A 16,113-nucleotide genomic window follows, 5' to 3' on the forward strand; every position below is an offset into this window, starting at 1 on the left:
AAAAAAAAAAAAAAAAATGCTTTAAGAAACAACAGCAAACCAGAAAGGATATTGTTTTCAACTCTAAAGTACAAAGGGCAAGGCTGAGTCAGAAGTTTCCTCTTCCAAGGAAAACTCATCTTTGACCTTTAGGTCCTGGAGTCACAGAAATGTCAGAGCTCACAGGACAGGCTCCTTAGGCCTAACCCAGTGCCATGTTCTCCTGACATTAGCTGCAAACCTAATATTCAGACACAGCCTTGGGTAGAAGCCCAGGGCAGGGATGAGACAGAGCAGCCTGCCGGGAGGAGCGGAGGCAAACCTGGGCTCCTTCGGCAGTCCCTGGTTTACAGATGAGAACTCTGAGGCCCAGGGAGGGCAATGACTTGCCCCAGGTCACCCAGCTGACAAGAGGGGGAATGAGACCAGCACCTGAGTCTCCCGTCTCCACTCCAGGTTGCCGCTTGGGGCCTTGGGCAAAGCAATCCCGTGCTCACTAAGGCACAAAGGAGACGCCTATGGGGGGCACTGGCTGTCATCTCACAGGAAAAGCTTGTGTTCTTACTGTGGCTCTGAGGTGTGCTCAGGCAGAAGAGCATGGGGGCTTAGTTCTCCTGTCTCTAAACCCTCTATCCTATCTCGGAAGACATGTACGTAAAAGGCCCCCACAGCCACCAGACAGTGTGAGTTTCATGTGCCGTGAAAATGCCTGTCCCCCTTTACCAGGGGGCCGCGGCTCTCAGGCGGTCTCCTCTGTTCTGATTCTGGTCGTGACCTTTGAGGGGAAAATGGCTTCACCAATGCCCCAAGTTTGTTTAAGAAGGCTCAAGCCCTCAACTCCCTGGGAAGTCCCTGTGCCCTCTCTTGGCCTCCCCATGACTCCCATAGGGACAGTCTACACAGGCTGGGGCTTCCCTTCCCACAGAGCAGCTTAGAGCTCCATGATAGAAGGAGCGAGAGATGGAGCCAGCTGAGGAAAGCCCTCGCTGACAGCCTGAGAATGGGGGACACAGGAACTCAGCGTGGAAGTCAGGTCACTTCCTTGGAGGGGCAGTGGCACCACAAATATGTGGCTCCTGGTGGTCCCAAGCCCCAGAGGAAGGCCTGATGGTTCAGTGGTCTGTTTAGAAAGACTGGTGTGTGTGGAACATCAGGAAATGTCTACCTCCAAGATGGCAGAAACGACGTCAACAGGGAAGACTTCATTTAGCCGGGAAACTTTATCACCAAGAATAAAGTGGTTTCCCGAGAACAAGATACTGACAAAGGTCTTTTCATCCTGGCACATACCAGAAACTCAATACTTATTGGGCTGGAAACACGCCTTCTAGTGATTATTTCTGCTGCATTTTGGAAAAACCCAGAAACTTGCAAAGCTTGTCCTTACACTGGCCACAGACAGTTGCAAAAGCACCACCCTCGGTGGGCCGATCCAGGATCCCTTCTCATTTGCCATTCCCGGAGACCCAGGCCTGCCTCCCTGGTTTTCTGTTCTTAGCTGGGCTACGGCCTAGGCTAGATCTGCAGGGCTGGGATTAGGAACTAGGAGACCCACAACTAATGGCTTTGACTTTGCTGTGTGACCTTGGCCCATTTTTGCTCCCACACTGAGCCCCAGGAAACCTGTCTGGATCACAAGAAGGTTGCAGGTTTCTGCTGCTCTTACCTTCTGACTGCCTCTGAGCGCTACCTCAAAGTCAAGTACGACACACACTGTCGTCCTGGTGTGCCCTGCATGCTGACCATTGTCTCTAGAATATCGTAGGCCACATAGGCCATTGTACGTCACCTTCCAGCAGTCCAGAGAGAGAGAACACAGGTGGGGTACAGGGCTCAAGGAAGAACTATGACCTGCCCAAGTTTCCCCAGCTACTGGCCCATCACAGGTGCCTCCAGTAAATGGGGCCAGTACCATGGGGAGCAGAGAGTGCCCAGTGGGGCACAGGGTGGGCAGGATCTACCTTCTCCAGAGCCATCAGCACCAGCTTCATGGCTGTCAACCTTCCCAGCAGCCTCTGGAGGGCTTGTGGGCAAGAGAAGCTGCAGCCCTAAAACTCACTAGCACAATTAATATTCCTGCTCCTTTTCTTAGAAGGTGTTAAAGTTAATTGTGGCTGAACAAAAAGCTTGTTTTTAGGTTGCTGCTGGTGTGTGTGTGTGTGTGTGTGTGTGTGTGTGCGCGCGCGCACGCGCACACATTTTAAAGATCTTCCCTCTCCTCTCTGCAGGGGTAGAAGCTACAGATGATTTCTGTGTATTTCTTCTGGGAAAAAAAAATGACTTAAAAAAAAATCGGTGACAGAAACCTGATGCTAAAAGACTATGGATTTGGGGCTTTTGACAGTCGGCATACAAACCACTGCGCAGAGAAGGAGGAAATGACAGCTGAGCCTCTGTGTTGCAGTGGAAGAGACAACAGACATCTTCAGAGTGACACTCACAGCAGCTCCAAGTGTCTATTTTCATCTCTCCATGTTTACAGGAAAAAGACAGAGGTGTCAGCAGTTCTCTGCGGAGCAGCTTCAATCACACCATAATTACCGCCAAGAAGGGTAGGGGGGTGGGGAGAAGGGTGAGGAGCCGGGGGTGGCCAGGGGTGGGGGCAGAGTGGACCACGCAGGAAGAGATGGGGAGCAAGCGGCCACGGCAGCTTAAATTCTTCTTGTCTATTCCTGAAGCTGCCAGGTTAGCTTGGATTGAGCAATTTCCCAGAATTGAGTGAGATCTGCCAACTCAGCTGGGGGTCAGGGCACCTAGGCTGGATCCCCTGGTGCTTTGGGAAAGCAGTATCCAGATGACAAGATTTGGGAAGGCCGGGAGAAGGGAGGTTGGCTGGAGCCCAAAGTCTCCCCTCTTAAGTACCAGGGCCAAGGCTGGAGGTGGTTGCCATGGTGATGGGGAGGCAAGTCCAGGGTGGGACTCAAACCATTCTATGCTCCTGGGGCCCAGTAGGCCCCATCCTGGGAATCAGGGTGGGTCTCTGGGGCTGGCCACCCCCTTTGCTTCCCAGGTCTCTCTCTACTCTCCATCTGAGCAGAGCCTCTTGGAGGCCTAGACAAGTGGGTGGCAGGATGGGTGACTGCGTGGCAGACCTTCTTGGCCAGAGAGTGGAGAAGTGAGGAGAAAGGGAGATAGGGGGCAGATGGGAGAGGCAGGAAGGATTGTGGAAGAAAGAGGGAAGGGCAGAAGGGAGAGTAGAGGGAAAACAGATACCCCAGAGGAGGGAGGAGAAAGGGGAGAGTGGGGAGCAGGGAGTCCACAGAGAGAGGAGTCAAGGAAGGTAAGAGGAGGAGCCAGGTGGCAGCCACAGAGGTGAGAATGGCAGGCAGGGCTGAAAGAGAGGAGAGGAGAAGAGAAGACAAGAGAGGAGGAGAGAAAGAGGAGGGGAGGGGAGGAAGTGAGGGGAGGGAAGGAGAGCAAAAGAGAGGGAGAGGAGGGGAGGGTGGCTGGAGAAGTCTCTGGAGAAGTCGGGGCCAGAGAGGAGCAGGGAAGGTGAGCCAAAGGACATTCACTGCCACTTTCCCTTCCCTGATTCCCTCCTGCCTGCTCTGCCCCCCTTCTCCTCCCCACTGATTTCATTTACTTCACTTAATTAGCCCCCCTCCAGAGTTAAAAAGATAATGTGATAATGACAACGGTGAACAGCCACAATACAGCGACAGCTACTCCATCTGCAGCTTCCTTAGCCCCTGTCCCTGACCCATGGCCCCTAACACTGCTGACCAGGCCACCATGGACCCAGGGCACCACTGCTGTCCAACTCCCTACCCCCAACCCCACCCTTGAGAAAACAAACAAGCCATTAATGACTTTCAATTATGAGCTTTGTAAAATCAATACAAATGACATTTTTCCCTTGTACTCGGAGATACAGACAATAGCATCTTCCTGTTCTGCCCTCAGTATAATCGACGATTAACAGCTTCTTCCATGACTGTACACTTAATAAAAACCTTGTCATGAGGGAAGCCACAATGCCCTAATTTACTGTCACCACTCTTTCCTTCTCACAGCAAAATATTTGGAGTTGAGAAATAAAAACAAGACACCGCCTTAAAATTACCAAGCAACTTTCTTCTCTTCCTGGTACCCCAACCCCAGCAAAACAGGCTAGCTGGAATTCCTGTAGGGTTGACAACTGGAGACTCAGAGAGGGAAGGTAACCTGCCTAAGGTCACAGGGAAAGTTTTTGGAATCAGAATCCTGATTTTCTTCCCAAAAGATTATGCAGTGCCCAGACTAACTTCTATACTTTTAGGGACAGCCCCTGTCCCAGGTACATACCCAACACCTGGGCAGAGCGCAGGCTGGGCTGTTCCTTGGCGAATGGTAGGGAGCCAAGTGCACTCAAACAGATTATCTCAAGGCTCTGACCTTCTTTGGGGATGAGGTCCTGATTCTGGGGAGAAGATAGTGAATCTGCCATCCAGACATGGCACCTACTGTGGGCCCGCAGCTCTCTGCATCTGATTCACAGGGCAACCCATTTCACAGATGAGGAAGTTGGGGGGCTAAGTTCCCCTCCCAGTGGTGATGGAGCCAAGATCAGGACTCAGGTACCACAGCCTGGACCCTCAGCACCAGCTCTTCAAGGTGCCTCAGGTCTCACCAGCAGGCCGCCTGGGGCACCTCCAACCTTTCTCTACCACCTTCCCCAGAATGCTTCCTGTCCACCCCAGTTCTGCTACTGGAAGCCCCTTCTACCACTGCCTCCTCCCTGATGTCTTCCCAGAGCAGCACAGTCCAGGCTTTCATCACTCACTCTCTCCTTCACTACATTTTGGCCTGACTTTCCACCGAGCAGGATGCCACTTCAAGAGCAACTTTCCAGTAAGGGAAGGCAATCAATTTTCACCACACATGCCAATCCTGATTGATTGGCAATGCCTGCCAGCAGAATGGAGCCAGCAGGATGGCGCTACAACTGATTAGTGATGTCTGTCACGGCAGAGGGTAGGCATGACAACAGGGCAGGACTGGATACTCCCAAGCCTTACTGACCAGTTCCTGCCATCACACCTGATCTGTCCTACTCCTGAGTCCAAGCCCTTAGCCACACCACACCCCCCCAAAGCCTCTCTGGTTGGGGGGCATCAGTCCTGGTCCTGCCACTGACATACCTGGGACTTTGAGCAATCCCTCCCCTGCCCCCAGCCTTGGTTTCCCCATCTGTAAAGTGAGGTCTGGCCTCTGGCTCCCCAAGGTCTCTCCCAGCTCTGCCTTGGAGGACTTGCATTGTGCTGGCTCCCAAGGGCAGGTTGAGACAAAAGGACATTTAATCAGATGTTAATATAGGTAAGAGACAAAGGTGAGAGAGGATGAAAGGGAGTCGCTAATTAGTAACATTGTTCACCACAAGGCCTTCCCAAGAGAGTTTCAATTAGGTTGCTTCCCACGGATAATAGCTGTGGCGGGGAGGAAAAACCACAGGAAAGAGGCAAAGCCACAGCCACCTCCTCCCTGCAGCTCCGAGGTAAATTCAAACAGGTCAGAGCCAGAATGATCCAACCTCCACCCTATACTTAGCACATTTCACTTGGGGAAACTGAGGCCCAGAGATGACAAGTCCAAAGTCTTCAGGCAGGGCTGGACAAAGCTGAGACAAGAACCCCAGGCATCCTGCCCCCCATCGGGCCACCGTCTTCTTCTAACAGCTGAGAGCTTCCATCAGCACTTTTTGGTTTTTGAATTGCAATAAAAATGTTCTGAAGTAGCAAAGGGTGGTGACTCTACTTTGGCCTGGTTTTATCTGGCTGTGTTACGTTTTCACATGGACCTTAAGGAAAGTAATCTGCGTACACATAGGAGACCTGACCCCACCACCAGTATTTAAAAATTCAGGTGCCCAATTAGGGGCTCTCACTGATGAAGCCTTGCCCTCTCCTTCTTAAGGTTCCCAAAGGAATGCAGCACTGCATACTACATGCTGGCCGACCCTCGGGGACCTGGGTCCCTTTGCTATGGAGGGCAAAACTGAGCCCTGGAGAGGGGTGAGTGACTGGCAAAGGGAACCTCAGGCTCTGATTACTAAGAGAAGACCACGGGAAGATAGAAGCACCTGCTTGGGACCAACTCCCCTGTCCCCTGGCCCAGCCAGAGGCTGCTACGGGGCTGGGCAGCCTAGAAGGAGAGCCCTTCCTGTCCCAAGAAAAAGGGCCTTCATGCTGCCCCTGACAGAGGGAGAGACAGTGCCGCTGCAGCTCACAGCGCCCACCCCTGGCAAGTTCTAGCCCTGCCTGGCAGGAATTCCCCATGCATCCTTAATGATCATGAAATTGGCCCTGCAGGATCTGCCTCCAAATATGGCCGACCCTCCTGGGACATAAGAGGGCCTGACCTCGAGCCTGGCCCTGGCTTCCCCTCTCTGAGTCTGCCCTGGCCTCCCTGGCCTCCAGCTCTTGGGATAGCTCCTCTCATAATACCCTTGGAAGTCAGTGGCAAAGGGCCCATCATCCCACTTCACGGAGGAAGACTGCAGTGAAAGGTCGGGTGAAAGGAGTTGCTCAAGGTTACCAGGGCAACATTGGTCTGGCAACACCTGAATGGGCTGGGGGACTCAGGGGTCTCTGGGTGTGGTGCTGGGCACTTACCACGGGACTTCATCCCAATGAAGCGGTTCTCCACGATGTCAATTCGGCCCACACCGTGCTTGCCCCTGTGGGAAGAATGCATCATCTGTCACCCACTCAGCTGGGGTCCGCTGCAGGCTGCCACAGTGTGAGCCACACATGGGGCTTAGGCTCCACCTCAGGATCCAAGACTCAGAGGACATCTGAGCCAGGTCAACTGGTCCAAGTGCCCATTCTACGGGTAGGGAAACTGAGGTGCAAGGACAGAGGGGATTGTCCAGGTCACTGAGTGAGTTCAATTGGCTTCTTCTGTTACCTCTGTCCTGGGGCCTTGCCTAGCACCAGTGCTATCCACTGCTCACCTGTCTTTCTATCCTGGTCTCGGTGCAGCCGAGGGCCTGGGAGCCCCAGCCTGATCATCCCTGGGGGACGATAGGCCAAGGCTGCTTTCTAAGGCTGAGAGATTTCAATGAGGACCACAGGAACTCTGCGGCCAAATCAGCCCCCTTGGTCCGGGAGACTCTATGCTTAAGAGGCTAGGACACATTCCAACCCCCTGCCCTCAAATCATAACCGTGATGAATAGTCAAAATAGTCCAAGCCAGTCCTTGTCCACAAGGGCTCCCAGGGGGCCATGCAGGGCTGTGACACTCACGCGACTTCATTCAGGTACATGAAGAGTTCCAAGGAGGTCCGGTGGGTGGTACCATCCTTGACGTTGGTCACCTTCACGGGGACCCCTAGGGCAGGAGAAGAGGGCGGTGGGCCTCCAGGCAGGGCTCAGAGAGAAGACTGCACCCACCACCCCGCCCTCTCCCTCCACTGGCAACGCCTTAAATGGATGTGACAGATATGGACTCCAAATGACTCCTTCAAAAGCCCTGTGCAGGTTGAGGCCTGCTGGGGGGAGAGAAGGGGCGAGAAAGCCCCCCAGAATGAAAGGGAAAATGCAATAAAAACGCTCTCCCCACCCTCCCTTTCTCTTTGCCCCTTTTGCATTTAGGGGCTGTGAAATTGGAACCAGGCCCTGAACTAATTGAATTTCACGCTCCACCATTGTCTTATGCCGGGAGCACCTTCTGTCCCACCAGTTATCCGGGGGCCGCCTGGCCGAGGTGCGGTTGAGCTCGCACACACACACACACTCACACACACAGCCCCCTGCCACGTCTGTCAGGCGGACCCTGCGCCCCGACCCTGTACCCCAGACCCGCACGTAGCCCTCTGATTGATGGGAGTGACACGGTGCCCGCTCCGGCAGGCGAGGTGCTGTCGGCGGCCCTGAGTCCTGGAGTCGGGTCTGGGGTGGCAGGAGGGCAGAAGGGAGGCGGGGAGCTCAGCTAGGGAAGGGCCAAGTCCAGAGAGGGGTGGTGGTGGGGGGGCGGTGGGTGGGTTTGGGGTTGACTTTGAATAGCAAGGGGCACTTTCTCCAGCGGTGTGAAATGAGCAATAAATGTATCAGGAGCTAACGAGAGAGCTGAAACAGTGACAAAGAAAAGCTGTTCAAAGTTGGCGGCTAATCCCCCACCCATCTGCCCGGCTCATTACCATGGGGCGAGCCACCGGGTGCCAATCAGGCCTCAATAGAGGCTTTCGAGTCTTTATTAGCCAGGCCCGCCTGGAGGGGCTTCGCTCAAGGCGCTGTCAGCCTCGCCATTCTTAACCCCCATTTCCAGGGGTTTTATAACTTGGTTGTAAATTGCTATTAAATGTAAGTCTGCCCAATAATGAACCTTAAGCCCCTCTCGTCACCCCCCTGCCTCCCCCCTCTCTCCGCCTCTCCCCCTCTGCCCTATTATGGGCCTTCGCTGGGGCCGTGGATGGGGCCTGCCCGGGAGAAGAGGTGACATTGTTGGTGCTGCTGCTGGAGAAAGCCTCTTAGCCTTTAAAATAGTTAATAATTAGATTAAAACTTCAAATAAATTAACTAGAGAGTGAATGGGGACTAGTCCAGGGGAGGGTTCCTCCCTCTTTTTTTCCCTTCCAGACAGTCCCCAAATCATTACAATGGGTCATGTTTCTTCTCCAGCTCAGCCTGTGGGGCTGCCCCACTCCTCCAGGAAGGGCTGCCAGAGCCCTGGGCCTGGGACCCTCCTCCGCTTGCAGCCGCCTGCCACCCTCACCGTCCCTGCTGGGCTTCTGAGGGCTCCATGTCTACAAACCCAGCCCGGGGCACCAGCTGCCTTTGGGGGCCTCACCAAGGCCTTGCTGGCCTCCAGTGTCTACACACCATGCTGGGCACCTATGAGCAACGTTTCTATGGCCCATTTTTAGGCAAGTGCTCCTGAAGCCCAGAGGGATCAAGGTAGTTGTCAAGGCCATACCAGTAATCGGAAGAGTGGAGTTGGAGCCTCTGCGGTGTCTCAGGGAAAGGCCGACCCTCAGAGCTAAGCCAGGCCTCTCTTCAGGGACTCTCTCCCTCTGTTCCCTACTCCAGTGTAGGCAGCCCCTTTGCTGACAGGTGGGCCAACCTCCCTGCCTGGGCTTGGGATGCCATCCTGCCACCTGCCCAACACCACCTCCTCCAGGAAGGCCCCCTGATCACTGCAGCCTCCTGAAAAGGTCCTCTCCTTGGAGGCCTTGAGAGCTCACTCTGGGCCTTATCAATGCCCTTCTTTCTTTCTTTCCTTCCTTCCGTCCTTCTTCCAGAGATGTCCCCTTATAAAGCTCAGGCATCTGGGCACAAAGGCCATCCCAGGAAACACTGCTGATAGCAGCAGGGACGGGGGTGATCAGGATATCCCACATTACTGAGGAGAGCAAGAGGCCACAGTTTTAACCTGGGATGGGGGATGAGGCTCCGAGCAGCTCACTTAGGACTAGCTAGGGCTTTTGATTTGGGGTCAGAGTTCTCTAAGATTTGCAACTTGCCAAGGGCCTTTGGTGGCAGAGACTCATGCTGGATACAGCTCTCATTCTGCACCAGGGGCACAGCAGGCCCCCTTATCTCTTTATATTTACAGATAAGGAAATTGAGGCCCAGGAAAGCCGAGTACCTGCCCAGGGACTAGAATCCTCTCACTGCAGACCTGGTACCTGTGACCTCTAGTGAGGGGCAGCTGTGGGGCGGGGGGGAGTCTCATGGGGGGTGAAGTCTCATGTGTGGAGGCTTCCATGTCTCAGTACCCAGGGAAGGGAGCTGCTAGGAACCCAGGAAGCCCCTGCCTTAACTCTGGGGTGCAGAAGGCCCAGCTCCCAGGTAGGGAGGGGAAAGGAGCCCCAAGAGTTGACCCCCTTGCAGTCCCAACGGGTGGACACGTACCTTTTTTGAACTCAATCTCAAGGATGTCAGGGCTGTTGGGTGCTTTGGCTGGGTCCTGGGTCTTTGTGTAGAGACCTGGAGGGGCTTGGTTCTGACAAAAGAAAGGTTGGAGGATGAGTGCCCAGAGCCAGGCCAAGATCTGTCAGCCCCTGGCCACCCTGCACCCCCATCTCCTACAGGGACCTGCACCCCTCTCCTCACTCCAGAACTGGGGGCTACGGGCACGTCTCCACCACCAGCTGGTATGGTCCAGCAGCCCCAGCCCAGAGGCAGCCCCGCTTGCCAGGGGCCCAGGAAACAAAGGGCTCAAGAAATCAGACAATTTTTCCCCTCAACTTGATCTCATCTTTTTCTTCGACGCCCCCACAGCTGGAGGCAGAATAGCAGGAGAGGAACAAGTCAGGCAGGAAAAAGTGTGACTTTGGAGGAGCAAGGCGGCTCGGAGGGCTTCCCGGGAGTGGGCATGCACGCTGCCGGCACCGGGAATTGGGGTTTATTCTGCACTGACCGCAAAGCTAATGACTGCGCGTGACCCCAGCAGGTGCTCCGGCGAGTGTAGCCATCCCCGGGGTCCCTGAGGTTAATACTCACAGGGAGAAAAGAGAAGAGCAAAGCAAAAACCCATTTGAAAACACATCAACCTTTATGTATATTTTTCCTCGGGTGTGTTGATGTGGTGGTGGAGGGGCGGCTTGCTGCCTGGAACTCAAAATTCCCTCCTGCCTTTGGAGGCCCCAGCTCTCCCAGCCTGTGGCTTGGACACTTGCCACTGTGGGGATGGAGCCTCTGGGGCCTGATGGCTCAAGTCCCTCCTGTGGGCAGCCTGTGCCCAGCTGCTCTTGTCCACCTGCTGACAGTCCCTTAAATCTTTGCTTTCAAAACCTTGAAAACATTCAGAGGCCACTTTCCATCTGCAGTTTCTTTTGTGGTCTCAGCAGTCCTGTTTGGCAAGAAAGTCAAGTGCTGTTACCCCCACCTACAGATGAAGACATCGAGGCTGATCAGGAGGGACCACAGAGGCAATAGAGTTCTGTGTGGGCACCTGGCACAGGACTGGGGCGTGAGGCCCTTGGGTAAGCCGCTGCACCTTCTTGAGCCTCAGCTTTCTCATCTGTAGAATGGGGAAAATGCTACCTGCCTTTGACTATCTTATAATTCACACAAGAACATGTCAGGGAAAGCCTGGTGCAAACTGCAGTGTGCTTGGTGGGTGGAGAGAACAGCTGGAAAAGACCCTTGGTGATGCACTGAGAAGAGCCCACCCTTAGAAAAAAGCCCCTCCACTCAGGGCCAAAAGTGCCTTGGATCACTCTCCTGGGCTTAGCACCGAAAGTCTCCTATCCCCAGAAACCTTAGTCCTGGGCAAACTGATCTATCTCTCTAGCTCTATTTCTGAGTTCAGATAGGGCCTGTGATAGCTCCCACCCACCTCCAAAGTGGCATCCCTTCATCAGTTTCTGTTTGTGGGGTGAGAACAAGAACCTAGAACTGATCTTTTTCTTTTGAGAGAGGGTCTTGCTCTGCTACCTAGGCTAGGGAGGCAATGGTGAGAGCATAGCTCACTATAACCTTGAATTCCTGGACTCAAGAGATCCTCTCATGTTGGTCCCTTAAGTAGCTGGGGCTATAGGTGCACATCACCACATCCAGCTAATTTTTTTATCTTTTGGACATGTGGGGTCTTGCTATGATGCCCAGGCTGGTCTCAAACTTCTGGGCTCAAGCAATCCTCTTGCCTCCACCTCCTACGTCACTGGTATTACAGGCAAGAGCCACTGCTCCTGTCAGAACTGATCTTAAAGACAGTCCCAAGAAGGTAGGAGTACTTAATGACTCCAGCCCAATGCCTCCAGCAACCGGAGAGGAAACCAAGGCTGAGAAGTGGCTTGTCCAAACTACACTTGGGAAGCCAGCCCAGGGGATTACTCTCTCCCCAATCCCATGCTGTCTCCTAGCCACCATACTACCCTGGGCTGAGAAACAGTGTGAAGTCACTGGCCAGAGAGAGCCAGAATTACCCATGGGGCAGGCCAACTACTACGTTCCACGGGCACAGATAGGGCCAAAGGACCACCCTCAGCCAAAAGGTAAAATGAACAGGACTAGACTTCTGCATGACCAGCACAACTCCACAGCCCCCCTCCACCTCCCAGGAACACCCCCAACCCCACAATTAACTCCATGCCTCTTTACCACCTCCACCTATGCCTATGCCGGGCCTGACTGTTTGTAACGGGGAGCTTGTCACTTTCTCTCCTCCCCAGACAGAAGCAGAGGAGGACAACACTTGCAGGAGGATGGGGACTCGAGTCCCTACACCATGCAGTGGAAGTCAGAGCAGCTGCAGGGAGGGCACCTGACAGCACCGATTAAATAAAATAACTAAATAGAAATAAAATGACATTTGCTTTGCATCCCGAGGTGGCTCAGGAGCCTGCCTTCTTTTTAACTCTCCCTCCTAAAAGCCCAGTTCAAATGACAAATAGTTTGTTGCTGAGTATCAATGCCATCTATTTATCCATCCCAGCAGGAGGGCTCACTTCCAATGTCATCTTGGGGGGGGGGAAGAGAGTGAAGAAAAGGGGGGGGGTAGGGGGAGAGGGCAAAAGAAAGCATGAAACAGGGCCCGAGAAGGAGAGATTGGAAGCAAATGGCCCATGAGCTGAACCATGGTGTAGAGGCATGATCGATGCTGCAAATGGTTTATTCATCCATCAGGTATGGCGGGCCGGCGACTGAATGAACTCTTTCACTGTGGGCCGTATGAAGTTAAAGCAAGTAAATTTCTATCTTTCTTCGCATTAGCTGCCTCATTGCCCTTCAATCAGCCCTCATGGAGGCAGAAAATGGCTCAGCCATCTGCCTTCAAACCCGCCCTTCCTCAGGTCTCCGGGCTTTATTTTGGAGCGGGGGAGGGGCCCAGGCTCCCTTAAGCTCCATCTCCCGGAGCTCCTCCTGAGGGGCTCAGGCACCCAGATCCAGAGACACAAGGGTGGGTCTTGGCATCTAGCCCCATCTCTGCACAAAGCCCTAGAGGCTGGCACAGACCCCCTGCCCAAGTGGCTGGACCCTGCCCTTGCCCTAGGTCTCTAAGCAGGAATGATGTTTCCCCTGACTCCAGCCCAGCCCAGCCTTTCTTGCTTGACGAGAAGGGTCCCTGAGCAGGAGGACCTTGGCCCCTTCCTCTTCAAAGCTGGCCTGGGGATGGAGGGCAGGACCCCAATCTCCATGATTAAGACCTTGTGCTGAGCCCAAGAGCTTTAGATGTCCCAGGAGGGACATGTTGCAGTTCCCCATGTTGTACAAGACAAATTGGAGTCTCAGAGAGGTTGGGTAACATGCCCAAAGCTGCACAGCACTAAGAAGCAGAGTTCTGATTTAGACTCAGACTTCCTGGGACTCAAGTAGGGGGCAGAATCCTTAAAAAAAGATATCTTAGCACCTACTTATCCTCCACTGCCCTCACTAGGCAAAAGGCTGAGGGGCAGACCTGCGCACCATAATACAGTCACCCACACCAAGCCTCGAGGCCCCCTCCGGCACTGTCCAAGGGGTGATTTCCCCCTCTGGCCTCACCTCTGCTTCCCAGTCTGGAGGTGCTTGATTACTGGGGGCTCCTCTCCATTCTCAAGGCCTCCTCTGTGGGAGGCTGGCTGGAGAGGAGCGGGGAGCAGATTCTGTGCTTGGGGCCTGGGGGGACACCCTGCCTGGAAGCCATGGGGCAGGCTCAGCCTCTTCGCTCCCCTTGGTGGTGACTGACTTGCTAATTAGGGGTGGCTGGCCTGAGTGTCATGGGGTCAACAGAGCATGAACTGGAAAAGCCTGTGGCCAGCAGGCAGCAGCCCCAGCAGGGCCATCAGCCCCCAGGGGGCAAGGGTGCCAGCTCTTCTGAGTGACAAGCTTGGACCAAGCAGTGGGAATGGGCAGGAGGGGGCTGTGGGCAGTGGGGGAGCCACAGGGGTCAGAGGGCACCAGCCTATTCCCTTGCTGAGTGGCTGGTGGCCTGGGGAGAGTTGCTGCTCTGGGTCTCAGTTTCCTCACCCATAAAGCAGAATGCTCACAGCCAGCATCCCAGGAAATTAAGGCAGAAAAATGCCAACCCCACGCCTGGTTCTCAGAAAAGGTGGTTGCTAACACTGTCCGAGGGGCAGAGTGAAAGTTAGAGTCACCTGGCCCTGGGGGTCTTCTTGGGTTCCCCAGGCCCAGCTGCTGAGAGCACCCTCCAATAAAATATGCAGCCCACCCCACCTCCAAATAGGCCACCCCGGGTGTGGGGCTGGGCCAAGGAATGGAGACACATTCCCTCAGGGACAAAGAGATTTTTCTCTTCCCATAATAGATTTGGGCCTCCCACCCCCATCTCCCATGGTGGGCAGGGGTAGACACAAAGAACCCCCCTCCTGAGAGAAAAACCCTAAACTTCAAACAGGGCTGAGGGCCCACATGGCCAGCGTTGGGGGCTAGGGACAGGGGCACAGGGTGGCTGGCAGTGGGCATGGAACTCAGACCCAGACAAATGGGTTCTGAACCTCTAATCTGCAGCCCCCTGCAAGAGCAGCGGCCGCGGCCTGAGAGCTGGTGGGCACAGGCTGGGCCTCCTGTGTGTGTCTCATCTGCCTAATTACTTCTTTATTGTCTCTTGGTCACACTCTCCCTCTATGCTGTCCTGAAATATTTCCCTCCCCTGTTCGTCCCAGTAGCAGTTAGAGAAAGAGCACCAGGGAAGGGGGAGGGGCGGCCTGAGGACACAGTGTGGAGAGGGCAGGCAGAGCGGGGCTGGGGTTCCTGGGGAACACAGGCAGGGCTCGGCATCAGCCCCACGCCCGCCCCCCGTGAAATTTCAAATTAGGCTACAAATACATCAGACAGCATTGGCATGGAGCAGCTACCACCAAAGACGCTTGGCTCAGAGGAAGTGGGGATTACCTTGGGGTTCTCGAGGATCCCAGCCTCGTAGCTGTGGAGAGGAGAGGGAAGACAGGGATCAGTCAAGGGGGGGGGACACGGCTCACCCAACCCCAAACACACATACCCCATTATGCCGACAAGTCTGGTTGGCTTTTAGCTCTCCGCCAAAGTGACTGTTGCCAACCCTGCCTGGAACATTCTGGGCCCACCACAGCTGCCTGTGGGAGCTGCAGGTTGTAAGAAAGGGCCAGGACCCTCCTTACAGACTCCTGGGGCCATCCCTGGGGATTCACACACTGGGGGGCTTGGCTCTCCAGCATTTTCCCACATGCTGTTCCCTCTGCCTTAAACACTCTTCCCTGTGCCCTGGTAGGGCATCTTCATCCTTGAGGGTTTGTTTTTGTTTTTTCAGCTGATAGCCCTGATCTAAGGACATCCTTGAGGTTTCAACCTCAAATGCCATCTCTTCCAAGAAGCCCTCCTTGATACCCAGGATGAGCCCAGGTGCCCATGATCTATCTCCCTCACCACTTGAGCAGAAGTGTGAAGAGGGTGAGCAGGTGGTTTGACGTCTGTCCTCCTGAGGTCTCTTGGCTCCAGGAGGGCAGGTTGCCACCACCACATCCTGGCCTGGCCCAGATGCAGGTAGGAGCTCACGACCCTGGCCTGCCGGTGGGCAGCAGGGCCAACATCTCACCTGATGTGCATGAGGTTTTCATCCATGCTCCATGGGCTCTTGGGCGTGACTGGGATGGGGATTCCGTGTTGCTGCCCGAGAAAGACAAGACCAGAGTGAGGCAGCGGCAGACAGGAGGGCAGGCCCAGAGCCTTGTTCCTTTCAAGGTGGCAGCAAACTCTAGCCCCCACACCCTAAGACCCTGGGTCATCTCCTGGTCTCCTTCCCCTCCCTGGGGCTGCTGGGGACAGAGTGGGGGCTCTGTTCCTGGACCTGTCTATGAGGAAACTGTCAGCCCATGTGTCTGAGATGTTGTAGAATGGACACTGGGGGGCTTTGGAGGTTCCTTGCAGGAGATTCTGAGTGTGCACGGCGCACTGTGCCGAGGGCCTCCTGGCACCAGCTCACTGGCCCCACCATGAGCTTGGGAGCTGGAATGGACCTAACTCTACTTCACCCACTCCTTCTCTGGGTGAAGCCAGAATGTGAACCAAGCTGTCTGCCTCCAGATCCCACACTGTGCTTGACGTGGACCCAAGGACCAGGAGGGCCACTGGGAGTGCTCCTAGCTCATAGCACATATTTACAACATGTGGTCTATGCCTGGGGGAGCCCCTACCTCTGGCGGGAACACCTGGCAGCTTCCTCTGCCTCCAGGGTACAGCCTCTGATGACACTTTGCTTCCCAAATGGTTCAGTCCATTCTTTTTTTTTTTTTT

At 54.6% G+C, this 16,113-nt stretch overlaps 1 protein-coding gene across 2 annotated transcripts in view; it reads right to left on the minus strand.

Moving 5' to 3' along the window:
• Positions 1 to 16,113, minus strand: part of ASS1 (argininosuccinate synthase 1) — a 50,069-nt gene that overhangs the window by 12,411 nt on the left and 21,545 nt on the right. For both annotated transcript variants that reach the window (XM_003794898.3, XM_023516116.1), the window contains exons 8-12: positions 15,416 to 15,486; positions 14,737 to 14,767; positions 9,811 to 9,901; positions 7,204 to 7,288; positions 6,570 to 6,634 (exon numbers count right to left, since the gene is read on the minus strand). In XM_003794898.3, the coding sequence (XP_003794946.1) occupies positions 6,570 to 6,634; positions 7,204 to 7,288; positions 9,811 to 9,901; positions 14,737 to 14,767; positions 15,416 to 15,486 (343 nt within the window). The remainder of the gene's footprint in view (positions 1 to 6,569; positions 6,635 to 7,203; positions 7,289 to 9,810; positions 9,902 to 14,736; positions 14,768 to 15,415; positions 15,487 to 16,113) is intronic.

This window comes from Otolemur garnettii, unplaced genomic scaffold, assembly GCF_000181295.1.
Source record: "Otolemur garnettii isolate 467f Iridium unplaced genomic scaffold, OtoGar3 scaffold00087, whole genome shotgun sequence".
Taxonomy (NCBI): domain Eukaryota; kingdom Metazoa; phylum Chordata; class Mammalia; order Primates; family Galagidae; genus Otolemur; species Otolemur garnettii.